General features: G+C 46.8%; 1 protein-coding gene across 1 annotated transcript in view; it reads right to left on the bottom strand.

Moving 5' to 3' along the window:
* The window catches only part of LOC124473755 (inositol polyphosphate-5-phosphatase A), a 96,493-nt gene extending 69,367 nt beyond the window's left edge, over positions 1-27,126 (bottom strand). Inside the window, exons 1-2 of the mRNA XM_047029419.1 lie at positions 26,657-27,126; positions 4,640-4,677 (exon numbers count right to left, since the gene is read on the bottom strand). Of these exons, the coding sequence (XP_046885375.1) occupies positions 4,640-4,677; positions 26,657-26,731 (113 nt within the window). The 5' untranslated portion in view covers positions 26,732-27,126. The remainder of the gene's footprint in view (positions 1-4,639; positions 4,678-26,656) is intronic.
* Positions 27,127-27,177: the final 51 nt, after the last annotated feature.

The following is a 27,177-nucleotide window of genomic DNA, read 5'->3' as shown; positions in this document are numbered from 1 at the left end:
ATCACATTTGTGCTTCCAAATGAAGGTATTAAATCTTCCCCAGTCTACCGTGCTTATTGCAAATGGGAGAGAGAAACTGCAGGAAGAAGAGAGCGAGGAGAAGTAGCAGCTTGAGAGGAGAAGCTAGAGAACAAAGCTCTACATTCCCCTTTGTACCCAACCATCATCTTGTAAGAACAACCAATCAGACCACATCCAAACACTTATCGACATGAGTACCAATACAACAGGAAGTCACACAAGGAGGTGTTAGAAAAGGAAGCATCAAGCTACGACAGAAACTGAAAGTCTTTGGCAGGAGGTGGGGGAAGGGTGTCTCCTAACCTACAAATCCTAGAGGAGGAGGAGACTGTTTCACTAAAATCCCATTTATATCCGCCCTAATCTGGATATAAATCCTGGAGGATTTGGAGGCTGGGGGATGCCTGCCCCCGACTCCTATGCTAAAGACTTGAGTTGATGGATGCCGATCTTTGCTTGATGTTTCTAAAAATACACAACACAAGGCCAACAGGCATGGTTTTGGTTGTTTGGCCAATGTAAAAACCTTTATGTATGCGTGTGTAACACGTTACGTATCCTGGCAGGTGGAGAAAGGCGCTATTTGTAACCTCAAAAAACCAAGTCAAACTATTTCCTCTTCTTTCTAGGATGGAAGTGAATCACCGACTACACAGAGCAGCCCAGTTGTTTTTCAACTACGCCAAAGTCAAGACGCCAAAACAAAGTCTAAGTATAAAGACTTTCCAGTGTGTGTGTTTGCAGTGTGGTTCTAGAACGCAGTTTTTCTGACCAATTTTGTCCTACTAATGACTAATGGCACTGATACCAGTAACTAACACAGAAAACAGCATGGGTGCAGTGTGAATTTATGTTAGTAGAGCATCTGTAATGTGTGTAAGCTTGTGTTTGTCTGTGTTAAATCAAGTGGGGCCTAGCTGATGGTAAAAATGTTGCCATTCAGTGAGTGGTGGTGTTCCCAATAGCCCAGCCAGTCCAGAGTGTGTTGGTTTCCATGACGTCACCCACAAACGAGCTGGCATGAGCCTGTTAGGCCTGCCGGTTCACTCAGGAGCACAGCTCTCTCTCTCTCACCCTCCCCCCCCTTATTCCTTTTCACTCTCTCATCTCTCCCTCTCCCTCTATCTTTATCTCTATCTCTTACCCCATTTGTGTCTGTCTCTCCTCCCCTCCCTTTCCCACATACAAATCAAAACAAACATTTAAATCATGAGGCCATCAACTCGCCAGAGCATGCAGGGCCCAGACTAGGGTTCCAAATGCTGTGGTTGTGTCCTGGCGGACCCAGTTCAGAGTGGTGAGACTCAGTCGTGTCCATGCACCCATCAGATGAGCAGACAGACAGCTGAACCATCATCTCGGCAACCTGACTCAGTCAAACATTGCCGGGTGTGTAATGTTTGTCACAAAACCACATGGTTAAAAAAATATATATTAAAAAAAACGAATGGTGAATAGACAGTATTTGCACAGATATGTTTGGCATTGCTCTTGTTTTAAGAGGGGAGTCAAATGATCCTGGTTAGGGAAATGCATGTTGGTTTCTGTGCGTTCTGGCCCAGGGCTGGTTTGACACACAAACCCACTACACACATTTCCTGTGCTCAACATACTTTCACATGTACACATTTGACATAAGTTTGACGTAAGTGGAGTGTGTCAACATATTACAAATGTGTGTGTGTGTGCGCATATGTATTTACCTACAGCATGTCCCAAATAAGAGACCGTCTTTACAATTGCTCCACAAACAAAAATCTGTTTATTGTTTGTTTTAGCCAAACCTAGTTAACTTGCATCCTGTTCAAACCATTTCAGAGAAAAAAAAATACCTTCAGTGAGACAAATGATTTACTGTGTGAGTACGGATACAAAGGTCTAAAAGTATTGATTGCAACTTGTTTGCTTGAGAACTCAGATAAATACATGCTCTCAGATGACCTTAATATAGCAGAGGCAGGTCATTCAAACTGCCCCTATCCTCTAGCTACATAGTAGAGTCACCACCTCCACCTAACAGATCCTGGATCTGATCTCCACTGACAAGGACAGCCCAGCAGGGTCAACCAGGGACCAGAGGCAGGAGACCAGACTGACCCTGGAGCATCTCTAAGGTCAATGGCTGATGGCCACCGTCACACCTCTTACAAAAGCTCCTTCGGCTCACCAGGCCAACGCAGAGACAGTCTGCGCAGCAGTGGCTGTGACTGCGTGTGTGTTCATGCAGTTAACCTAGGATAAGCCTGGGCCAAATCCTCTTACAGTTAGTGGTGACCTGTGGCAGTACCCTGTGATTAGAGGACCCTGGCAAACTACCAGCAGGCCATGACCAGCACCTCCTAAGGCACCCGATAGTGGGTTGTCACTTTCACTGGTGCAGAAATGACCCGCGGTTCTACAGAAATAATAGTGGGAATGCTTCTTTATGAGACAATGAGACTGGATGACTTGGTGTCTTTTCTGTCAACACACTTATTTCTGTGTCCCCCTCCCTCATGCCCATGTCCCCCTTGTTGTGTCCATGTCTGTCCCCCTGCCTGTGTCCCCCCCTGCCTGTGTCCTTATCTATGCCACTGTCTATGCCTGTCTCTATTTTTCATTACAAAGCGAGCACCTGTCAAACTGACGGTAGCCTTACTTCCCCTGCCACAGTGGAAAATGTTGTGGTGCGATTAAAGGATACGACGGTGCTTGTGTTTCCTCCAACTTAAGACAACACACAGTCAAATAAGAGTGCAGGGGATTTAATAATTGTGCATTCATAGAGCACAACGTGAAAAACGGCTAGGGTTTCAATATTTGTCCCACACTCACCACAAGTGGGAAGTTGTCAGACTTGAGAAACAACAGCAAACTGCCGGTACAAAAAGCAGTCGAGCTGACAGGAAAAGTCAGGAGTGCAATGATTCCGTTTCCAGTGACAAAAACGTGACCGTCAAAGGGCCATCGGCACTTGCATTCACTGGGCTCACAGTGCACATGAAAGCAGCCATACAGTAGACTATGAACATTGTGAAAAGAGCCCCATGTGACTCTGGCCTGCACTGTGTGGTTCCAGCCTCATGACAGGGTTGATCTACTCCTGCAAGCACACAGAGAGAGTCACAGGGAAGCTGTGTGCGTGTCTAGATCGTATCCCGACACGACCATCTCCTGGTCCTGGTCTCCAGATCGTGAGTGGCACCACTGGGCGTGCACAGAGACTCCGCCCAGCTCTGTCACTGTCAGTGACTTTGGATTGAAAATGTGTGCTAGACAGGGTCTTGCGGCAGGTCTAAACAAAGTCATACTGATGCGGTGTGCTCTATGGGAGCGTGTCTCCTGTGTGGTGTGCTCTGTGTGAGGGTGTCTCCTGTGTGGTGTGCTCTGTGTGAGGGTGTCTCCTGTGTGGTGTGCTCTGTGTGAGGGTGTCTCCTGTGTGGTGTGCTCTGTGTGAGCGTGTCTCCTGTGTGGTGTGCTCTATGTGAGGGTGTCTCCTGTTCGGTGTGCTCTATGTGAGGGTGTCTCCTGTTCAGTGTGCTCTATGTGAGCGTGTCTCCTGTTCAGTGTGCTCTATGTGAGGGTGTCTCCTGTTCAGTGTGCTCTATGTGAGGGTGTCTCCTGTGTGGTGTGCTCTATGTGAGGGTGTCTCCTGTTCAGTGTGCTCTATGTGAGCGTGTCTCCTGTTCAGTGTGCTCTATGTGAGCGTGTCTCCTGTTCAGTGTGCTCTATGTGAGGGTGTCTCCTGTTCAGTGTGCTCTATGTGAGCGTGTCTCCTGTTCGGTGTGCTCTATGTGAGGGTGTCTCCTGTTCAGTGTGCTCTATGTGAGCGTGTCTCCTGTTCAGTGTGCTCTATGTGAGCGTGTCCTCCTGTTCGGTGTGCTCTATGTGAGGGTGTCTCCTGTTCAGTGTGCTCTATGTGAGCGTGTCTCCTGTTCAGTGTGCTCTATGTGAGGGTGTCTCCTGTTCAGTGTGCTCTATGTGAGGGTGTCTCCTGTTCAGTGTGCTCTATGTGAGGGTGTCTCCTGTTCAGTGTGCTCTATGTGAGGGTGTCTCCTGTTCAGTGTGCTCTATGTGAGCGTGTCTCCTGTTCGGTGTGCTCTATGTGAGCGTGTCTCCTGTTCAGTGTGCTCTATGTGAGGGTGTCTCCTGTGCGGTGTGCTCTATGTGAGCGTGTCTCCTGTTCAGTGTGCTCTATGTGAGGGTGTCTCCTGTTCAGTGTGCTCTATGTGAGCGTGTCCTCCTGTTCAGTGTGCTCTATGTGAGGGTGTCTCCTGTTCAGTGTGCTCTATGTGAGGGTGTCTCCTGTTCAGTGTGCTCTATGTGAGGGTGTCTCCTGTTCAGTGTGCTCTATGTGAGGGTGTCTCCTGTTCAGTGTGCTCTATGTGAGCGTGTCTCCTGTTCGGTGTGCTCTATGTGAGCGTGTCTCCTGTTCAGTGTGCTCTATGTGAGGGTGTCTCCTGTGCGGTGTGCTCTATGTGAGCGTGTCTCCTGTTCAGTGTGCTCTATGTGAGGGTGTCTCCTGTTCAGTGTGCTCTATGTGAGGGTGTCTCCTGTTCAGTGTGCTCTGTGTGAGCGTGTCTCCTGTGTGGTGTGCTCTATGTGAGCGTGTCTCCTGTGCGGTGTGCTCGTACCTGGTAGAAACTCTCTCAGCCATGTCTTCTGGAGGTTTTCAGGCTGCAAAACAGAGAAGAGAGATAGGCTTCCGTTAACCACTGTTCTTTGACAAAACATTTCTTTGACACTTTGGGTGAACTCCCCAATGCGACACAATTACTGAACTGTGACAATATGGGGCGTCTTTTATTCAGTAGCAGCAGACACAGAAGCAGACACACAAAACACACACGCGCCCCCCCCCCCCCCCCCCCCCACACACACACACACACACACCAGATGGGGCACCTACGAATAACAAATGAAGCTCGTCAGCCCATGGCAATAACACAGTGAAAAAATGTCATGTGTGTATACGTGTGTGCTGGTGTTGAGTTTAAGCAGCCCACCTCCAGTAGCTTTTCTCAATGATCAGGTAATCTCTCTCTGGCTCTGCAGTTAGCTCTGGGTATATGTCAACAACAGCCGCCACAGTTTACTCTCCCCTCTCTCTTTTTCCCTCTATGTATCGGTCTTTCTCTACACTTTAAAAGGCCATCCCCAGCCCTGGACTTCATTTCATTTGCAGGGTGGAAACCGAGACAGAGCCTTGGGCAGTCTACCATTTAAGGAAAGATCTCCCCATGTCGATAACTGGGTCTGATGAACTGGCGTGTGTGAGTTCATTCTGAGGCAAAGGGAGACTATATTAAGAACAGTCAGTGGAGAGGAGGCCAATCTGTACTGGACTGGTGGTGCCTGCCTACAACACAACCTGCAGCTCTGAATCTCTGGGTCACATCAGCAACAGAGCATCATACTGTTACGTCTTGCACTCTAAAAATACCACATCGCTATGGCAACCTGGGGAGAAAAAAATATATACTTCTCCTTCTCTAGAGTAATATCCACAGTTCGATCATGAACAAGTCCTTTGGTTTGACTTCTAAAACAGGCTGAGCTGATCCTCTCTGACACACAGTGGTGGCAGGAGTCACAGTCTCCCATGTGTGACCTAGTTAGGGCATCATGGCTGTTGCTGGGAGCACCTGAGTCTCTCCAGGTCTACACTTGGTAGGCCTAAACTGGGAATGAACAAGGGCCGTTTGTGTGTGTGTTTCTTGTGAGAAAAAATCTGTGAAGTGTGCGTTTATGTGAGGGTGAGAAAGAAAGAAAGAAAGAAAGAAAGAAGAGTGATATCAAGTGTATGAGAGAGAGAGAGAGAGAGAGAGAGAGAGAGAGAGAGAGAGAGAGAGAGAGAGAGAGAGAGAGAGAGAGAGTGAAGAGAGAGAGAGAGAGAGTGAAGAGAGAGAGAGAGAGAGAGTGAGAGAGAGAGAGAGAGAGAGAGAGAGAGAGAGAGAGAGAGAGAGACATGGTCCCAGCCCTAGCCTCAGTCTCAGCCAGATCAGATCATAGGGCTATATAAGGACATGAGCACTGGACCCTGTCATTAGTCATACTGAGAAAAAGAAAAAGGGCAAGAAAGAGAGAAGAGAGACACAGAAAACAAAAAACGAGGGACAAAACCCACCCTTCGCACCTTCCTCATTTGTCGACAGGTCAGGTGGTAAAAACACTTGCACCTGCTAACCTGTATGTGCACCTGTAAGTGTCGAAGAATATTCAACAACAAGGTGTGTGTGCTGTACGTGGGAGGGTTTGAAACAAGGTCAAGGCCCAGTTTTTCTACGTCTAGCTGCAGGACCTTCAGATCCACAGGACTATCCGCCGGTTCAAACAACCATGGCAGGCCATTCCTAAACAGTGAGATATTTATAGGTCTTTCCATTGTTTAGATCCCTCTAGGAACGGTGATTGCCGTTTCAAAGAGCCCTGTGTATAGAAACGATTTTCACACACATACCAAATGCATGCGGCTCCCCTGGACTAATTAAGTCAAATTTATCGTTGAACCTCCACAGCCAAAAACGTGTCAACTGGCCCTGACCACATCTGTAGTGTGTTACCAACGAGAAAGAACCCCCCACTCATCCAGGGCGACTGTCAAGACACTAATAAGACAATAAAACCACACCGTTGACAGTTTTACAAACAAACCCCCTTGTCTTTGCCAGGAAAATGGTCTCTCCCCCCAGTACCACGACAGCAGAACTTGAAGAAAGTCCATACAAGCTAAAGTTGGCTCCACGCTCAGTTTGACAAGAACTCTTTCTAGAGGCCCTGTGCTAATTAAGATGACCCATCTCTGCCGAGCGCAATGGCTCAGGTCCTGGGGAACAGACCCCGGAGGCCCTGTGCTGGCTGGGGCCCCAGAGAGGAACGGACCTAATGTAGGAACGGGTCCTCTCCTCAGCACTGTAAATCTGCAGTCCTGCACCACGACCCTCCCACAGCTTATCAAAAGTTAATTTTCCGTTAATTAGAGACGGGGCTACACTGGCAGCAAAGTAAAAATAGACGAGAGCCTTTCTTTAGGGCCATCACGCTCGCTCTGACTCTTTCTCCATCTCGTCCCCACTCATTTTTTGCCCATCCCTTTTTCTGTTTTTGCAGTCGACGGCCTACTTTTCCGACCACTCAGGGAATTAAAGACTCAACTCAAGCTTTGGTGAAGATCTACTTTCCTGTCATCAAAGTGGTGTATTCTTTAAGCAGCCATGGAAGGGTTGTTGAGAGAAGCCCTGACTAACGACCACAGAATGACAACCTCCTGCCGAGGAGGCTTACTAAGGTTTGGATGAGATGTGAAAAGTAATTACATGGAACACCTCCGTTTAGTTAACACCGTGCAGTGATCCATTATGAGCCCTGGAAAACCCCACTCGTCAACAAGCAAGCTACTGCTTCAAGGAGCCGCGATATTACTGTATGTCCACCGACTCTCATTGTTCTTCACAGGAGACAAAACAAAAAAAAAAACGATTTTGACAAAAGGAAACATATTTGGACAAAATCCAAGGTCACGAGTGACCCCTGGTCTTCTTATCAGCCGCTGAGGAGCTCTCCTTTCTGTGGCGGAGTGTTTCGGTTCTGGTGCAGATGGAGCGGACCTAGATATGCGTGGAGATGACGACAGAGCTATGGCAGACAGACAGCCCGCTGGTCAGCTGGGAAACACATGGGCACCACATGAGCCTGCTCCTGCCGAGCAGGCCGATGACTCCTTCCTCTCTTATTTTCTTTCTCTCACTCCGTCTCACGCCCCCCTGTTTTGGTTGACGTCAATCTCTGCCCTAAAACTCTACTTATCTCCACCACCCACACTGCTTTTCTTCCATCTCAAGTTCTCAAGAAAGACCCAGTTCTCACCCTTGCCTACACCCCCTTACACCTGGGCAGCTCCAAGTCTCTCCCTTCACCCTCTTTTCTGAGCAACGACTGGGTCAAATAGTGGAAGGTGTCAGCTGTTTATCCTGTGTGTCAGAGGAAGGTGTAAGAAATGCAATAAAAGCCTCTTACTGGATTTTTTGCACTTTTCGCTATAAAAGAGGCCAGGCTGGACGAGGGCAAAGTCAAATCCCTTCACATGACTCCTTGGCTGCTGCCTCCTCCACTTCTCCCACCACATCCTCCTCTTCCCCCTCCTCTATTCAGCCACCGCAGCAAACAGCCCTGGTAGCAATGGCTGAGCAGAGCAAATGTGCAGACGGCACAGTCCTCAAATAAGCCACTTAGATACACAGGTATGAGCAAAGACGGAAGACCAATAATCACTGTGCTTGTGTGTGGAGGATAAGTGCCTCCAGGGAGAGGCTGGTGAGAGGCTGGTGTGAAGCTTGGTGTGAGGCCAGGTAGAGGCTACGTGTGAAAGTCAGTCCATTGTCCTCGGCCCAGGAAAAGAAGATTGGAGGATGTGACCTTTATCACACGTCAGGTCCAGTCTGCCCAGTAATCTTCTCTAGTCTCCAGAGTTGAAAGACCATCTCTCACCTTGCCTCTCTCCACACCTCTGAAAGGACTTTACGGAACATTCCGAAATCTGCTGTCCAGAGGAAGGATCAATTCTCATCTAACATGGCACAATGAATTCATTACGTCCATACAGACAGGGATAAAAGGATCTGCTTGTCAAATCAGAATTTCCCATGAGACAATAGGCCCATGTTGCCAATGGCTTCCATCACTACAAATGTTTGGAAAGCATCCCAACCAAAAACAGTGTCTTCAAAAGTTCACAGTGGGAATCTATTTTTATTAGGCTGTGATACTGTTCCAAAAAACAGATCCCAAAGGCCCCGAACATGCAGAAGAAAAAGCCCCATTTGCAGCTAATTTTGTACAGTGTTGTGAATGACAATCTACATTTAGGCTGTAAAGCACACTAAATAAACTACATCGCAATACTGCATCCTGCTAATTGCTACAGTCATGCTTGAATATAATGTTCTTGAATTAGGGTATCATGGTAGCAAGATGTTATGCCTCGGTGGTTCGGAATGTGGGATGTGACACTATATCTCTAACAGATCGACAGCCTGGGAATGTTGACACACCAGTAAAAAGGAGGTTATTAGCTTTCAGGGGAGCATGTGGCTGTCTAAAAATACCCTCCCTAGATGAAGGGTTTTGATTGAGGCAGGGACTGAGGGAGGTGGGGGGAACCGGGTGAGCCAGCTGGACTACCAGCAGAGACCACAGGGAGGCGTTGGAGGGGGGTCCTTAGCTCTAATTGGCACAACAAACGGCCCTCGACTAGTCATCTGCTCCTCGAGATCAAGAATGGCGTCAAGGAGGAGAATGAGTGACAAGTCTAACAGGGTTTGCCATTCAATTATGCAATACAATTTAAGGTGGCTCATTATAGAATTAATTAGAGCAGGTCATCTTCGAGAGGGTTTCAAATGAGGCCTTACGTTGGAATGAGCTTGTCTCCTCTGGGGTCTCCCTGCCCCCACAACAGTGAGGCCTGGAGGGACTCCGATTTTGGAGGTCTACCTTTGGTTACTTTGTGGTTTACAATTCAGAGGATACTTTTTCCTCGAGGCAAGGAGGGATATGCTGCCTGTCACACTCACAACCCCCTGAGAGGGAATCAATACTGCAATCAGCTGGGCTGAGAGCACAAGTGTCATCAGGGCAGGAAATTACAGCACTCAGAATAACCGCAGCTGCGTGGTTGCAGCACAGGTCTGCATCACCACCTAGCAGTCTGCAAACAGCAGTCAGCCCACACACAGCTGTACTGCTGCTCAAATTCCATGGATAATTTGTTGGCACCATTATTTGGGAAGACAGAAAAAAAGTAAATATGAGACAAAAATAACCTGAACTGGCTAGATAAATGACATGGGAAAGCAGAGGATCTTCAGAGTGCTAAGTACTTCTCTAACACTAGTTCCCACGTGTTACTCCACACAGATAGTAGGTCTCGCACTCTCAACATGCTGCAGGCAGCTACTGTATAACACCTCTGCACACCACAGCAAGATGGAAAAACATCAAAAAGAGTTTGCAGAGTCTGAGAAAAAAACTGACATACTTGTATGAACAGGCTTACTTGTTTGTCTCTTTCCCTTAAGTGAACACCATAGGTTTCGGAGTCCAAGCACAACTTTGAAACATCAAGATCTCTATGCGTCACATCTGTTCACTGTAACACTTTAGTCACAGAACATCATAGTAAGAAAAGACTGAGGGGGTCCTGGGTGCTGCTAGCATTATGACAGAAGCCAGTGAAAGTCCGTGGAGAGAGGTGTGTGATTTAGAGCGTGGGTGCAGACTGCAGGGTGGGCACGTGCAGACCAGTCACAGAGAGCATGGCTGACCAGAAGAGGCAAAAACCCAGGCTCACTCCAGCCTGAGGGTCCTATCTTCAGGCTCGGTCAGGCAGACAGTATTGAAGCACACTGGGAGAAGAAGAATTAAGTACAGTATCTGAGCTGAAAAGGGCAATGCTAGCAGTGGGCTACTGAGTGTCTGAAAGCCACACTTGATTAAACTTACCAGAAATGCATGATGTTTGGGAGGACTTGTGAGGGGAAATACATACAGTAGTGAAACTGTGGTAGCGTACAACTGACAAAAGAGATCTTGGTTTTGGGTCAGCGAGCCCGCAGCAACACAATTACAAACCATGATGAGAGAAAATAAAAAGACATGCTTTACCGCAAAATACTCCTTTGTTACCTACTTTTGATCCCTACTCTCTCACACTCACTCAATGCCCCACCGTGAAACAGCTAAATACCTCGGCCAAAGTTCTCTCTGGCTCAATAAGCAATTTCTATTACTATTTTATAACCATCCTGTCCATGTAACAAAAGGAGATCACAATTGTCTTGCGTAATTGTTCAATTCTGTCTTGGCTAAGACTTGTTGTTTGCAGAGGGTGAAAACTATGGCCAGACTCATAGGGTTTTCTAAAGGGACGGCTTGTGTAATTGTGGTCATGTTATTTCAGACAAAGTGATCTTAAAAATAAAAAAAAGCCGCACTACAAAGTCTGGTCTTCACTACAAAGTAGGAGTGGAAAGGTACACTGATACCCTTATACAGGGTATTCTCCGTGTAATTTCATGCACCGAACCGTGACCCCCGAACCGTACGGTTCGGTACGAATACATGTAGGCCTACTGTTCCACCCCTACTACAAAGTCAAACGTGTCAGGTAGCACAGGCCTACAACTTGCTGAGCATCTTGACAAAAAGTGTTGGCGTATGGATTACTGAACTAGCCAAGTCTTACGAATCATATGAATTACATGTCTACAAAGTATGCACAGAGGTTCAATCTAGATCTTAGAAGCTGTGCCAGGTAAAGGTCTGAGGTATAATCCCTGTGTTTAGAGACTACTACCCTGCTAAGTATCTTGCTTTGAAGGAGCAGAAACTGAAGTTATAGCTAAAGTCTTGATATTATCAGCACACTTTGACTCAACAATGTTCAGTGTTTTCCAGCTACAATCACTTACTTTTTGCAGGCCAACATGTTATGTCATTGACCTTAGAAAGCTGTTGAGTTTGCATATGTAAAATTCCCAACCCCAACCAATTGAAGAACAATAGCATGTCAACACACACAAAAATAGCCCTGTTAGCAGATGCTGATTGGTGGAAGCTCATTCTTAGACCAGGAAGATAAGTGTCTTGAGGAGGAAATCCCCCACTGGCTTGGAAAACAAAGAGCCTATCCTTCAACTGGACAAGACATCCTAAAGTCAAAAAACAGATGACCTGACCCTATAACTAGCACATGCACAATCACACACGTACACCAAATGTGACCTGGTCCCAATAAACAACCAAAAGCACCCAGTAAACTTAGTCGAAAACTCTTATCTGCACACAAAACGTCCTAGAAAAAAATCTAACAGATGAAACACATTTCATCCGTACAGTTGAAACACTGTTCGGATACTATACTGCATCACTGTTCCATCATCCCCTGCTTTGTCACACAACAATAATCTTTGAGATAGAATACGGTCAGTGGGTTGAGGAAATAGGATCCATGATGGTTTACACACCCATTAACTTTTCAACTTTAACCCCGAGGTCACAACTAACAGGTGAGATCTTTAACAACCAGCAACAACAAAAAAGGGGACGCTGACTTTCAAAAAGTAGTTCTGTTCACTCTTCCAAAGCGGAAATCATTTCTAAACAAGGCCATACTTGGAAGCATGCATAATTCATGCGAGGAAGAGCGATTCAGGCTGTCACCGAGCCTGCTCCACTTTCTCTGGCTTTGACAGGTTACACAGAGGTCTCCAGTCTCCACTGGAGCCTGCATGGCTATGTTGGATGAGTGTCCATCTTTCAGGGGTCCCGGGAGATAGACAGATGAAAGGTGAGAGGAAGAGGAGTGAGTGATTAGAATAAAACCAAGAATAGGGGGTAGGAAAGAGATAGAGAAGAAACGTTTACATGACTAGAGAGACAGGGCCATTGAAACAGGTGCATAATCTGCTCCTCAGAGAAGGATAACAAGTGATTATGTCTACTATAAGTCTGAGTACATAAGATCTCTTATTTGGCAATGCCATGTCCTAGATTCGTAATCCTCCCATATCAAACATGTGGGCTATTCCTGTCCTCAAACCCACAAAAACACGTTCGTACATAGCACACACACCTTACACACGCATTGCTGGACACAGAAGGGCAGAAAAAGAGGTGTTCTCAAATGTTCTTAGATTTATTGGTAAATAAGTAAGTCAAGTGAACTACATATCTCACTATCAGGACATGCTTAGCAGGAAATGATTTAAGAAAGATAGAGATGCTATGTGGTACAGTTGTAGCAAGGGTCACATTCCCTCTCAGGTAACAAAGTGGTTTAAACTTCCTTTCTTGGTGACCAATCAGCTAACAATCTACCTTCAACCGAGTCCCCCCCCCCCCCACACACTTTCATCTTCCTTCAACCTCTCCCCACTTCTGACTCATCTAATATCATCTCATCCCCTTACAATTTGTCCTCTCGGATGGTCTACCTCCATCCTTCAGTCTCTTGCCGCCGTCTTCCCCTCAAAATGCCATGGGTTCTTATCGCTCTCTGCTCTCTTGCACGCAGTATCCTGTTTGTATTGGTGAAGGACAAACATTGTCTCTGTGTGTCGCGGAAGACATTTCACAGGCTATCACGTTTTCTGCCTGGACCTGATATCTCTATAATTGGGTTCTTCCTGCTAGAGGGTGGGAGAGACGGGTGAGGGAGAAGTAGAGAGAAATAGAGACAGAGTGAGAGCAAGGGAGAGAGAGCCATATAGAGCAAGAACCCGACTGACAGCAAGAGAGAGAGAAGAAGAGAGAAAAAAGAGATGGGGCATCCAGAATGAGAGTGATAGAAAGGGAGGAACGGGGGGGCAGTTTCCATGACACCATTAAAAGGGTGAACAGCACCCCCCTCAACTCTTTCCACAGGGTACTGTGAGGCCCAACAGAAAGATCAACACGGTGTCCATTTCACAAAAACAGGCTCAATTCATCCGACTTCTGCCAAGGTCCAAAATGGACTTAGTAGCAAATAAGTACGATAAAAATATGGATGGCTATCTCCAAATCCCTAAAGAACCACTAAAATGACAGCTACCCTAGGCACTGACCTTAAGGATACGTGGCTTCAAACCTCCCAAAACAAACAGAAGAGAAACCGCTGGGTTTCCACAACACAGGGTTGCAGCCAGCCCTCACCAGGAGAGCCTGATTTATGCCCTCGACAGTCCAAAGACAACGCGTAAGGTTCCCAGTTGCTGTGCCAAGACTGAACCTAGTAACAACATGCCATAGTAAGGCTCAGCCAATCACCCACTGAGCTGGCTGTGAACAGCAAGTTCATGGCTTTAGCTCAGTGGGATAAGACCCACTTGAGGAATACACACTGGGCAGTTCTGAGCAGACATGGTCAGTCATGCAGGCCGGGTCAAGGCCTCTATGGGATGGGCTTATTTCTCAGTGCTCACTCTGCGTGGTGTTTTGTGTGTGTGTGTGTGTGTGTGTATGCTTGTGTGTGTGTGTGGGTGTATGTGTATACTTGTGTGTGCCCATGCCTGACTGTCATTTCCCATGGCCCAGTCCTGTCACTGAACTCTTACCCTCTCCCTCGTCTCTCTATCCTCCCTCACCCTCCCTTCATCATTTCTGCTTTCCAGTCCCTCTCTGGCCCCTCCCAAGCTATTTTCAGTCATTTCCTATATTTTTTCCTACACATCTGAACACAAATTGGTTAAGAACTTCTCAAGTCAGAGCAGGGGGAAACTCCTGAAGGAGTTTAAGAATACAGACAAATTAGAAAACATTTATTTGAATCATGTGGTACTTGAGAGATTTTAAATGTGACATGAATGACCTCAAGGGATTTCCCCACTTGAATGTGCGCAAAGAATGTCCATCTATAGATAATGAGATCACTTGTCCATTACTGCTAGAAATTCTGATGAAGGCATTTTGCAACCGCAATTACGCTGGTGTTACAAGAAAGCAACAGTTGAGAAAGTGTTGGGGCAAGCCTACATTTCTGGAGAATTTCAAAATGTGTCACACTTTTAGTGACTTCCATACATCATATTTGCATATTGGCAAAGCCTTGAGAAGTACATTGAAAGAAAGCCTGTATTTCCCTTGCAGTGTTTGCTGTTTCCAGGGATCCGTGTATTTGCTGTCTGTCACCTTGCACGGCAGCCTGCTTCTCTGCTCAAAGGCTCATTAATACTCCAGATTGTTCCAGACTGTCACCCATTACGGCAGAGGTCTCCTCTCATTGATCATCCCCTGTAAACACATCTCCCTGACAACCCTGGCCATCTCACAAGATAGAGATGAAGAGTAAGAGGAAAGACACACACATGCAATCCCCCCCCCCCACACACACATACAGGATGCAGAGTGCACACTAAACATCATGAGGGGAGGCGTAAACAGGATTTCAGAGACAAAGTGCAGTCTAATCTCTCTGTTCCAGATGTAAAACCCTTCCAAAAAGAACACACCCACCCATACACACACACACAGAATGCAGGAAAAAGAGGAGCAGCAGGGAGAAGTGTCTCTGGAGCTGGTTGATGTCCCTATCCAGCCAGATGTGTGATTTGTCCCATCCTGGTGAAAGAACATTGTGTCACAGTGGCACCAACCAATCAAAAACGCCTTCTAAATCTAAATAGCCACAGTTGCGAAAAGGGGTTGTCTTATGACCGGGGTGGGTGGGGGGGCCTGAGATCCAGGTCGAGGTCGACTCAAGAAGCTGCCGCCGTACATAAAGGCCCCTCTCGGAGATCCCGGCTGTGCCAACAAACGCTGACCGCCATGACAGCCACTCCCACCCCTGCCGGCCCGGCGGAGAGAGACAGACGGGAGTGTCTGAGAGGAACGTGACCAACGCCAGACCAGGGCAGCCTGCTGTGCTCCTCGGCACCTGTCAGCCTGGAGCCCTCTCGTAGCTTCTGAAGCACTCACTCACTCCCCATGACGTCGCACAGGCCATCATGTTTATGCTTCTTTTTCAGTCCGTACGGCAGATAAGCCGTGAGTAAGTGTTTATGACGGCTTGCAAAACAAGTGCAGGTCCAAAAATCAGATGTGTTTTGACCCTGTGAACAGAAAGAACTAGCACACAGACAAGGATTTACCTCAAGACATGCTCACACTTTATAGGGAGCGGCCATAACCTTTTTACAACTGTTGCTGCAGACACCACAGTGCAAAACATTGTTGTGATTTGTAGCAGTGAGAGACAGTAACACAACCATTTGCGGGCTCTTTTCACACTGCTTCCACTTTGCTTCACCACTAGCCAATCAGATAAGATGGCACCCTGCTCCTCTGGGATCGGAGACGGGTACCGTCGACGCCGTGTCCGCCAGACGCCTCGGTCACCTTGTAGAGTCTGGACCTCTGCTAATGTGACTGGGCGACACCGACCGGCTGCAAGTCGATAGCCAGGCTAGCGGAGCGGGCTAGCAGCCCCTCAGTTCATAAAAGCAAGACATTAGGCCACTGAACAAACAGTTCAGTCTGCTACCAAGCCAGGCCTCAGCTTGGAGACTGGGCTCCTCAGGGGAGGAAGGGGGGGGGGGGGGGGGACATGGCATTGGATGGAACCCAGAGGGACCTGACATTATGGGATCCTAAACGCTCGTCATTTCAGAGTCTAATGTTTATTACCTGTCTGGACATGTTGTGACACAGGCAGGGAATAGCTGCAGGTAAACTTGTAAAACTCTCGATGTCTCGTCTTGATATTTACTTTTAGCATTTATGTGGTCACTGTTAAACAATTGTATAGTATCTGGACCACTTTGACACACATACCATACTTAAATGATGGGTGATGAGTAGGCTACTACTCTTCTATTATTGCATGAGGTAGGTCGAAGGTCAGGTACCATTTCTTCCACAAAATACTGACCATCTAACCACATCAAGTAGTGAGGCTTGAGTAGGCAACTTCAGGATTTCTACCCCCTTCCCATCATGCACTTCCAAAGCAAACAGGGCTAACCCTGAACGTGACAACATGAGTATTTGCAGGTGGGCTTTAAGTGCTACTGTTGGAGATAACGTTTATCTTGTTCCAGTCAAGCTGCCTCTGCTTACCTAAAAACGGCCAGTAAGAACGCATGCAGGCTCTGGCCACCTGCCTGGCTGGTATGAGGACTGGGCTGGCAAGCACCGGCAAGGCTGGCACAGTCAGCTAGCCTTGTGGTGGCCACTTGTCTGGAGAGGCTCTGACAAACCAGCGGCAGATGGAGAGGGCAGCACTTAAAAAAACGTGCGTGTGTTTGTGAAAGAGATACTGTGACGTGGGGGTGGGGGGGGGGGGGGGGGGGGGGTCGTCTGCTCCTTAAATCAAATGGAAACTGATCTGTATCATACACCCGGCAGTCCTGTGAACTGGATAGATCTAGAGAATCAGCCCCACGGACATGTGGAAAGCCTTCTAGAACAAGGAGGTGGCCTTCCACAGTAAACAATCACTAAAGAAAACATTTCGGGATGAAAACCCTGAATAAAGCTTCAACAAAACATGTGCTGGGCCAGGGCTTCTCAATGAAGCAGAGAGCAGGAATGTGGAAGTAAAGCATTCATATGCGGGGAGAAGAGGGGGGTGACCAATCAGAGTCCAGAGGGAAATCCTCCCAAGCGAGAACAAGGAAGCATAGTTTGGACAACCCAAATCTCTGCTTAATGCCAATGACTCCAAAACTGTAAGCCCCCCATCCCCCACCCCCCCACCGTCAGAAAAAGAAATTAGCCCGAGGACTGATTCTTTGCCGTCACACTGTTTCCCAAGGCAAGGCCAAAGGGGTCCTTTTCCTAGCTGGCCCTAATGAAATAAAAGGATGTCTTCAACAAAGATACATTTGTGGAGCGGGGCTAAAAATAGCCCCCAGTGGGGAGAAGGAGGGAGAGAGAGGGACAGGCGGCAGGGGGGGGGCTTGTGTATTGTTTAAGTCCTCCAGAATGGAAATTCAGGCGTGTGGTGTCAACAAGGTTGGGTAAAGAGGTAAGTGATAAACCCCCTCAGTTACCCAGTGAACTGGCAGAGGGGAGATAAGCCAAAGGGAGGGCCCCGGACACACACTCAAACTCACACACACAAACATAACATACAAACGTACAATGGAAAACACGTTCCCTAAAATCCCAGGGTTTTCATTACAGAGGAACATGGACAGAGACACATAGCTCTGCTTCAACACACACACACGCACACACAGTAGAGCAGTCAGCAGTATCGTTGCTCAAGGTACACACTGTGTTCCTTGGGAAACCCCAAAATCAGCAACGTTTTCCAGAAAACACCTTTAAGACAGGCTTTGATTCAAGCACACTAACTCTCCCCACCTTAATAGTATTAATTGTATTTGGCTCAGGATGGGTATGTCATCCAGGGTTGTGCTAGGTTTAAGGGTTCAAGCACTGGGTGGACCTTAAAGCAGAGCAGGTCTGGTTTGAGTGTGGTCTTTAACTGTTCTCCTGGCCGAAGCAGAACAGGCATAGTTGAGGTAATGATAGGCTAATCAAGCCTTTTCTTTCCTTCACCCTCCCCCTCCATCCCTCCACAGCCGGCTCCCGTGATTTCTGACTCTCTCCACTGAGGAAACCCCCCCAAGCATTGGCGACTTGGATACAGCATGACAACTGGCAACCATCGTAAACATTGTCATTACGGATCAGCTACACACCGTGGTCTTCTATGGGCATAGGAGAAGTCCTAAACTTCTTTGAGGAGGCATGTGACATAAAACAGGGATTTTTCTCCTGGGAGTGCCAACAGCCAGCGTGTGTGGGTGGGTGGGTGTGCGCGCACATTGTTTCACTATGGATTTCTCCATTAGAGAACCGCTTCCCTTAAATGGGCACCTGTGAACGTCAGACAGCGTAATACTGATGTTCATCGGACAGAGTTTTCTGTTATGGTTCTGCTGAGGGAAGCCAGGCCCAGAAGCACACCAACATCTCTTTGTCCAACATAGCAAATGTGACACACACACACACAAAGGTAAAGGAAATAGCATGATAACATGAACTAACACAGTCCAGGTGTTCTGTATACAGTATGGTTTACTTCTCTCCAGGAAGTCTGCAGAGTAAGCTGGAACATGAGCAACGTGTTCATGGGCACATCAAGCTTGTCTTAATAACTCGGCAACACAGCCCAACACTGCTGCTGAACTGCACATGCTAACAAAACAATGACTTCCTGGGAAATAGACACACTGGAATAATGTGGACAATAAGCCTTCTCCGTCACAAGCTCTTGAATATAAATAAACACAATTCTTGGAGTGTGTGTGCGTGTGTTTGTGACAAAGAGAGGGAATGAGAGACAGGGAGATAGAGAGACCAAAACAGACAATCCATGTTTCCACAGAAAACTGATTGGGGTGTGACAAATACTGTCTAGCCACACACTGATGACATTCTATTTCCAGCATTCTATGTACTGTTCTTAGCAGAGCACAAAAGACCTCCTTAAGCTGACAAATAAACCAAATGATGTGGTTGTGCAATGGAGCGGTAGAGGGGGGGCTGTTCAGGGGCCAGGCTGGCAAGCCGGGAGCCGAGGAGACTGCAGCCGCGTGGGAGGAGCCTGGTCCTTCATTAAACAAGTCGGTTTTCCAGGAGATACATTCGGTATGCAGGCTTTTCATAATCATTCAGTATTTGTTTTTCTGCTCTACAGGGCTGAGGGTGGTGAGAAGAGAGAGAGAAAGCGAGAGAGAGAGAGAGAAAGCGAGAGAGAGAGAGAGAGAGAGAGAGAGAGAGAGAGAGAGAGAGAGAGAGAGAGAGAGAGAGAGAGAGAGAGAGCTGTGTGTGTAACACTGACAAACTGCCAAGTGTCCTTAACACATCCAAGGTGCCAAACCAGTACTGACATCGCAAGTGGTCACAAGAGTGGACGTGCACTTTGAGAGACAAACACACAACTGCAACTCTTCAAAACACACATCTAGGTTTACACAGCAGAGAAGGAGGTGGCTGCCAGACTCCTTTGATAAACATGAGCTTGTGATTGATTCCAACACGGTGGTAACAACCAATAACAAGCTCTTGTCAAAATTACTTCCTGTGATGATCCAGTCGAGCAGCATACTGTACACAGACATGAGAGAGGATACTACTGGGCCACAGCCTTCCTCCCGACACAGACGTTTAGACCCACAGAATGGCGTGCTGCTCACGCCACGACAAGCATGGACAAACCCCATACAGTCAGTTACTCCTTTACCTGCCTAATATAGGGACTTGTGTGTTTACATTCCTGTCGCCAGGCGAGTTTGGACACGTACTGTATGTCATCGGCTGAACACAGACAGAGGGGTCTCAGAAGGAGAAGGAAGTATGTTTCTTGGGAAAACGTTTCTTGGGCAGTGTTCAGTGGAGTCTGCTGTCTAACATGCTCCTCAACAGGTTTGAGGAGGTTGCAGGACAGGACTCGGATGCCTTATAAAGACCTGGGTAACAGCCTGTTGTAATTCTGCGTTTAGTCGCAGGTATGTTCCTAAGTCTTGTTATGTTGCATGTTTCCGTGCCCACACGCATGCCTGAAGTTGCTGAGTGACATTCTGCACAGTGCACATTCGTGCAAACCATAAGGAAATAGTAACAAATGAACTCTTTTGGAAAACAACACCAAATTGTGAACTCCAGCCTGAACTCATGAAACACCCACTCCTATTCCCACAGCCCGCCCTCCCTCCCCCCCTCCTAGCCTCACATCCACTGACACGAGACAGTAGGGATGCTGGCACGCACAGGACCAGGAAGTCTTGACATAGAAGATAGGGCCTGAGCCTATCTTCTATAGCCGTGATGTCACCTAAGGCTAAGAACTCATCACACCGCTCTAGGCGTGAAAAACACATCCTGGCTCTCTCTCACTCACACACACACACACATAAGACAACACACACTCTTTCTCACACACACACGCCCACTCAACACTTTTAGAAATCTTGCTAACACCCAGCCGCACATAGTGGATAGCATGACATGCAAGCCCTGACATGGTGAAACACCATGTGTAGCCTGGCTGAAACAGGGAGTTCCTTCATTAAACTCTCATCAGCATGACAGTCATGTCAAGACTGGGCCGCGAGGCTACTTTGGGCCCATAACATGTCTATATCCCCAAATACGACCAATTAAGCCGAGATCAAAAAAATAACCCTTTCAGTTACTAGTTTATCTGGTATATTAATAGTGTATGAGTAATTGCTCTAAGTAAACCCAGTTTTATAAATAGCCTTTGTGATACCACAGAGTAAAGTAGAACTATTAACTGATAATGACCCACTGGCTCATGAAGTAGGCTAACCACTGAACAAGAGCAGCAGAAACTGCAGTGAGCAATACAGCCTTCATGTACGGTACTACACAGTAAGTAACACAGCAGGCTTCCACATTGCTGATTTAGCCTCTTGCTTTAAGCTACACGGGTTATCATAGCACTGAGTCCTCCTCTGCCACCAGAGACTCTCATGAATGAGTCCTTGGGCTTGGGGACAGAGGGGCGTCTCTCTCTCTCAAGCTTTCACATTCTGGATAATTATGGCTCTTGGAAGGCGCCCAAGCTGGCCAGCTCCTCTGTGACACTCCCCCTTGTGTCCCAGGTCCTAATCTGTGTCCGCGGGGGCCCGGCCTTCATTGTCTCACTCACCTCACTATCAACTCCTCCTGAGGAGGGTCAATGAACTCTGGGATGGTTCATGAAGGCTCTCAGTCATGACTTTGCCCTGTCCTACTGCTGGGACGGGTTGAAATAGTAGACACTGCCTGTGAGTGTGTGTCTTTGTGAGTGAGTGTGTATGAATCCCCTGAGCCACTACTGTAAACACCAGTCTAGTCCAGTGACTGCCTGCTTGTTTTCATAGGTCAGATTAGCAGATCTGGACAGTGGGGAGGGTGGACAATTTATTCCCTTGAGTTTGAAACACAACCTAACCATCAGTGCCTGGCTCAAGTCAGCTAATCATCCAGTCAGTAAGGCCTGGCTGTTCTGTCCTGTTCTACTGCTCTTCAGGGACATAGTGACCCGACTGACTGGGAGAGTCCCAGGGGCACACTGGTCCAACTCACACCGAGGCCTGGTGCTGTCTGGACCCTGGGCTGAGGTTTCAGACTTTACATGGTCACAGAAACCCAGAAGAGACGTGAGCCAAAGAGGAGGACAGGGAGGTATCTGGTTAAAATAGCTTTGTGGGAAAGGGTCTCCTTCAGAAAGCTGCCAACTGGCAGCCAGAATGTGACAACTCTGAGTCATGCAGTCAAGCTGTGCGCATGAATGACACGGTGAGGAGGAGAGGACTGCATGATGCAGAGAACGAAGAAAACACCTCCCATGCAACACAAACCCACCTCCTCTCATTCAAGGGCCCTCCATATTGAAGCCATCAGCAGCCTGTGGGCAGAGGTGGGTTCTGGCTCTGCCATAACTACACTCGCTATGACCAAGGCTGTTGGTACTGCAGTGGCATGGTATTTACTCAATTGGTTTTAACCCTCGGAACTCCATTTAGATATGATTTTTGTCAACACTCCTGTGAGCAAACAAGTATCTTAGGTCTTGTCCTAGAGAGGTTTCTGAATGCCTCACTTGGAGACAATGGCCAAGACGGGACTTACCCTACTTTAGTTTGACAAATGTAAAGTTGTCTGTAAACTAAACACTGATTTTCAGCAAGTAGGCTACTGGCAACTGATTCCATTCCATTCTAAAAATGTTTAAAACCCAGCTTGACTGCTGCATGTGAACCCATCCTTAGTCAGTAGAGTGCTTCTCAACTGCCTCTTCTAAGCTACAACAGATCAAATTTCTGTAGCCTAATGCTAAATCAACATAATCACAGCATCATCAAGGTATATTCTAGACACTTGAGCCATGCATTCATATTTAACAGTTAACATTTTCAAATGGTAATGGCCAGACTGGTAATTTCATGTGAGTGGAGAGGAATCAGGTGAAGGAAAAAAAAGTGTCAGAGGACTCTGCAAACTCAATGCTGATTATTCTGGCTTTTGGAAGCCAACTCATTTCACCCCTCTCCATTTTCGCCTTTGAAAATCGAATTTCCTTATCTGAGGGGGCAGAACTAGAATGAAGAAGTGCATCAAAATAGCATAATCTGATCTGCCTTTCATAAACCTTCATCTCTGGCTGCAGCATGAAACTCAAAACAGGAGCTCTCTTGAGCAGGACAAAGACAGATGAAGCCAAGAGACGTTTGAGATCATCTGAAACCGGCCTTGTGAAGCATTACAGGCACAGACAGAAGGCCTAATTAATTCACCTGCTCTGAATATCACAGCATCCCAGTCTATCCTCCAACCTCCAATTCCCCCCCCCCCCCATAGCATAGAGAGCACCCACCATGCAATTAACCCTTTCCCCAGAAAAGAAAGATCCCATGTCCATGCTCCTGTCCCATTGTTAACTGAGAGGTACAGGGCCCACCTACAGTGGTGACGTGAAGGAGAGTCTTGAGAGCAGCGCACACACGCTGTGCTCCATAACGGGCAGCATTCACAGTCAGATGCTGAGAAGCTACAGTGGCTAGGATACATTCGGACTGAAGCTAGAGAGCACATCCAAAACGTGTTTTCCTCTATTTCATGCCATCTTCACTTGTGTATAAATGCCAGCATACTGGGGTCTAGATCCATTAGCGAACGTTGTGATGCCGTGAGCTAACGAGCTGTTATGGGATGCCTGAGAGGGAAGGAGATAGCCAGAGAGAGAGAGCCAGAGAGAGAGTGAGACAGAGAGAGAGAGAGCCAGAGAGAGAGAGCCAGAGAGAGAGATAGCCAGAGAGAGAGAGACAGCCAGAGAGAGAGAGACAGCAAGAGAGAGAGAGACAGCGAGAGAGAGAGAGACAGCGAGAGAGAGAGAGAGAGAGAGAGAGAGAGAGAGAGAGAGAGAGAGCGAGAGAGACAGCGAGAGAGAGAGAGAGAGAGAGAGAGAGAGAGAGAGAGAGAGAGAGAGAGAGAGAGAGAGAGAGAGAGAGAGAGAGAGAGAGACAACGAGAGAGAGAGAGAGAGAGAGAGAGAGACAACGAGAGAGAGAGAGAGAGAGAGACAGCGAGACAGCGAGACAGCGAGACAGCGAGACAGCGAGAGAGAGAGAGAGAGAGAGAGAGAGAGAGAGAGAGAGAGAGAGAGAGAGAGAGAGAGAGGGAGGGAGAGAGGGAGGGAGGGAGAGATAAAGTGAGGGAGAGGGGGTTAAAAGAGAGAGCAACAGTGGGTGCAGACAGGCAGAGGCAAGGTGCCAGAACTAGGTACATGAGCCAAAAAATTGCGAAATGGCAAGACCATGCCTCCATCTCCAGGGTAACGGAAGTCCAGAGTGAGCACTGGATACATTTAGGGTATGACATCACTGTTCACAGACTACAGTAAAAAGAAAAGACATAGATTGGCGGACGGATCGGTAACAGGTGGTTAAACAGATGTCCAAGGCTCTTCTTACTCAACTAAGTCCTCAATAGTCCACAAGTGTGATCTATGTTTGAGAAGAGATTTCCACCATTTCCATTGAGGGGCCCCAACTGCATGGTGGACTAGCCTATATCTGAGGAGGCAGAGTGAGAGAGGTGCCCTCTGTTCCCTGGCCAGAGTTCAGACGAAAGAAACACAATATTGCAACTATCTCCTTAGAAAACACTCCACTCCCTATGCCCTTTATGTCACACAGTTTAGGCTATCACTCTTCCATGGCTAGGAGTTGGCCATTACCCAGTAAGGAGATAGGTGGTTGTTCTAATTATACCGATTGTTATTCTCTTTCATCACTTCTGTTTCTTCAACTTTAATATTTTTTCAGCAGCAACGGCCCACTGCTGTTGTCTGACACTATAACAACCAAGAGTTGCGCAACTTCCTTTAACACAGTAGCTAACTTTGAATAAATAGGAAAAAGGGGCGCGCAAGACATTCTCAAATGTAAATAATGATTAACACCTGACCTTTACATTTGAAATGCACCTGGAAAGAGGTGTTTGTCTTCATTTGAAACATGCCTAACCGTGAATGTTTGACTTTGCCTCTAGTCCCTTTCAAATGATAAATGTTTGACATTAACGGGACTCAGAGGAGCGTAATGTGGACACGTCTTCCTTGCTGCTGATTAAACAAAAAAAACATACAGTTAGGTTATATCAACTCCACCTTCATTTACCAGTCGCCACAAGAGAATGATCATGATAACACAACAGGCTGTGACAATGTAAGGGACCCGGGCATCCAAAAGTGTCAGTGTCTTTACTAAGAAAACAAGTGTAAGAGGGCATGATTTTGTCACTGGATCTGTGTTAGGGGAACCATTGGAAAGGACTACACTACTAAAATAAACTAATATCCTTTCTATGTAGGCCGATCAACTAGTTTGAGTAGGCAAATGTTCCTTGTCTTTGACCTTACCCTCCAACACCATCTGTGTTTTATAATTTGTATTTTTTTGTAAAGGCCATCTAACCAAAACACCAAACCTTGTGATCTCTTACAGGCTCTGTATTTGTCTCACAACACCACAAACAACAATCTACAAAGAGTCCATTCAGCTGCCATGAGCAGTGTGGAGTTTGGACACATTTTGTGCAAAGGTGACTGCATCTAAAAGATTCTAAAAGAAACATACGTGTTTGCTAAAGCGGCGCACATTTTAGCTCACAGCACAAACATGTAGGCTAGCCTATGGAAAAATAAAGCTGTCCATAGGAGATCCAAAGCTCAGTGTTCATGACAGGCAGTCTATTATTATACAAACACTAGAGAGAAAACCCTTTCCTCATGTTTGGCCCCAAGAGTTCACATGGGTCAAAAACAGAAAGAGAGAAACAGACAGAGAGACAGAGAGAGAGACAGAGAGACAGACAGAGAGAGACACAGAGAGAGAGAGAGAGAGAGAGAGAGAGAGAGAGAGAGAGAGAGAGAGAGAGAGAGAGAGAAGAAAGAGTATTCTCAGTTATAACAACAACAACGGGATGAATGGGTGATAAGGTGTTTGCCATCACTGGCAGTAAGCATTCTTTGCAAGATGAAGAAAAAAACGTGTTCTTGACTTGGCTCATTTTACAGTTCTGATCAACACAGCAAGGTCTAGCCAGGCTCACTAGCCCACCAGTTAGTCTATGTTAAGATTCACTAATAATATCACTAGGTGATATCATTACTAGACAGTTCCAAGTTGAATTTAAGCATTTACAAAACCTTTACATTTCTTATAGTTGTAGTTTGATGAGTAATTAAGATTAATTTGTAGTGTGTGTTTGAGTTGCCATGTTAACAATAAGAGCCATGAGGACACAGTTGGTTACTTCATTAAGATGCTCTCATGCTGCAATATAGCATATATCAACAGGTGGTTTTAAAATGATTATAGCCTAAAGGTGCCCTTGTTTTGAGAGTCATCATTGAAGGGAAAACATTTCTAAAGCTATCTTTCAAATAGAACCAACAATGTGTTTTTACATAATATATACCTACAATTACTAAGTAGACCTATGCTAAGTAATGAACAGTTTAACACATCTACAATCCAATGGCACATTACTCGAGAGTGTAGACCTATGGTTTCACTTTCTCGGGGTTACCTTGGTGCAGACCTATTATTTATGAATTAGATACTGACGAGATACCATAATATGTTGCATTTATCTGAAGATAGGAGATACATTCGTGTAGGTAGTCAACACATCAAGAGGAACGGCGACACTCAAAAGGGATCTTCCAGTTGTGTCTTCAAACCGTTGGAGATGGCATGCTGTCACAAGAATGTTTTAGGTAGGCCATGGTAGGAAACACTACGTTCTTTTAAACTGAGAGACTAATTAACATGTCGGTTTAACATCAATGGCAAAACGAGGTTAATCCAGTACTTGTTACCCTAACCAATGTCTTTATAATGCGTGAAAAGACATGCAGCAAAACGTAAATCTTTAGAGCCGAGACGGGCCCACGTTGTGATTATGCTCGTAGCCTACAAACAAGTAAGGTGGTTACGGTAGGATACTGCAACCTATCTGACAGATTGGTGGATCAGTTAAAATCTCCGCGGGGAAACGGCAACAACGCTACAGCTACAACAGACCAAGGTTCAGATAGGCTGCAAAGACACATTGTAATAGAAAGCATTCATCAACACGTCGCAGCAACTCACATCTTCAAAAAGCGATCCAACGTTGGCTGTCACGAGCAGTATTCCCGAGCTTTGTGTTGTCAGCTTCCCTGCCATAATTCGTTCAGAGTAAGGATTGTTACGGACTTTGACTGTGTAAAACAGAAAGCAAACAAAAGTCGAAAAATGTTTTAGGATGCTAGTTCGGTTAAAATACTGAGGAATTGGGACTGCAGCCAGGGTTGAGATGGCTCGGCTCGCGCATATGAGCTGTGCCTGTGCATCTAGTTGCTTGCTAAAGATCCGTTCTGGTGTTGTTTTGGCTACTTTTTTACGTTAAGAGCCATCGTAAAAGTTTCCGTTTTAATCCACAGCGACTGCTGGGCTCTGGTTCATTTCAACGATTAATGTTTCGCTGGCTTTTGCAGTGAAAAAGTCTCCCTCGCAAGCACGGCTCTGCCAGGACCATTGCCTTGATTGTTTAGAAAGGAGGATAGGCTGGAGTCCTTCACGGCCCTGACGTCATCAAGCGAATGGAAAGACGAGATCTCTTAAAAGGGCGA

Source organism: Hypomesus transpacificus, chromosome 11 (assembly GCF_021917145.1).
Source record: "Hypomesus transpacificus isolate Combined female chromosome 11, fHypTra1, whole genome shotgun sequence".
In the NCBI taxonomy this organism is placed as follows: Eukaryota; Metazoa; Chordata; class Actinopteri; order Osmeriformes; family Osmeridae; genus Hypomesus; species Hypomesus transpacificus.
This window is presented reverse-complemented; position numbering and strand designations above follow the sequence as displayed.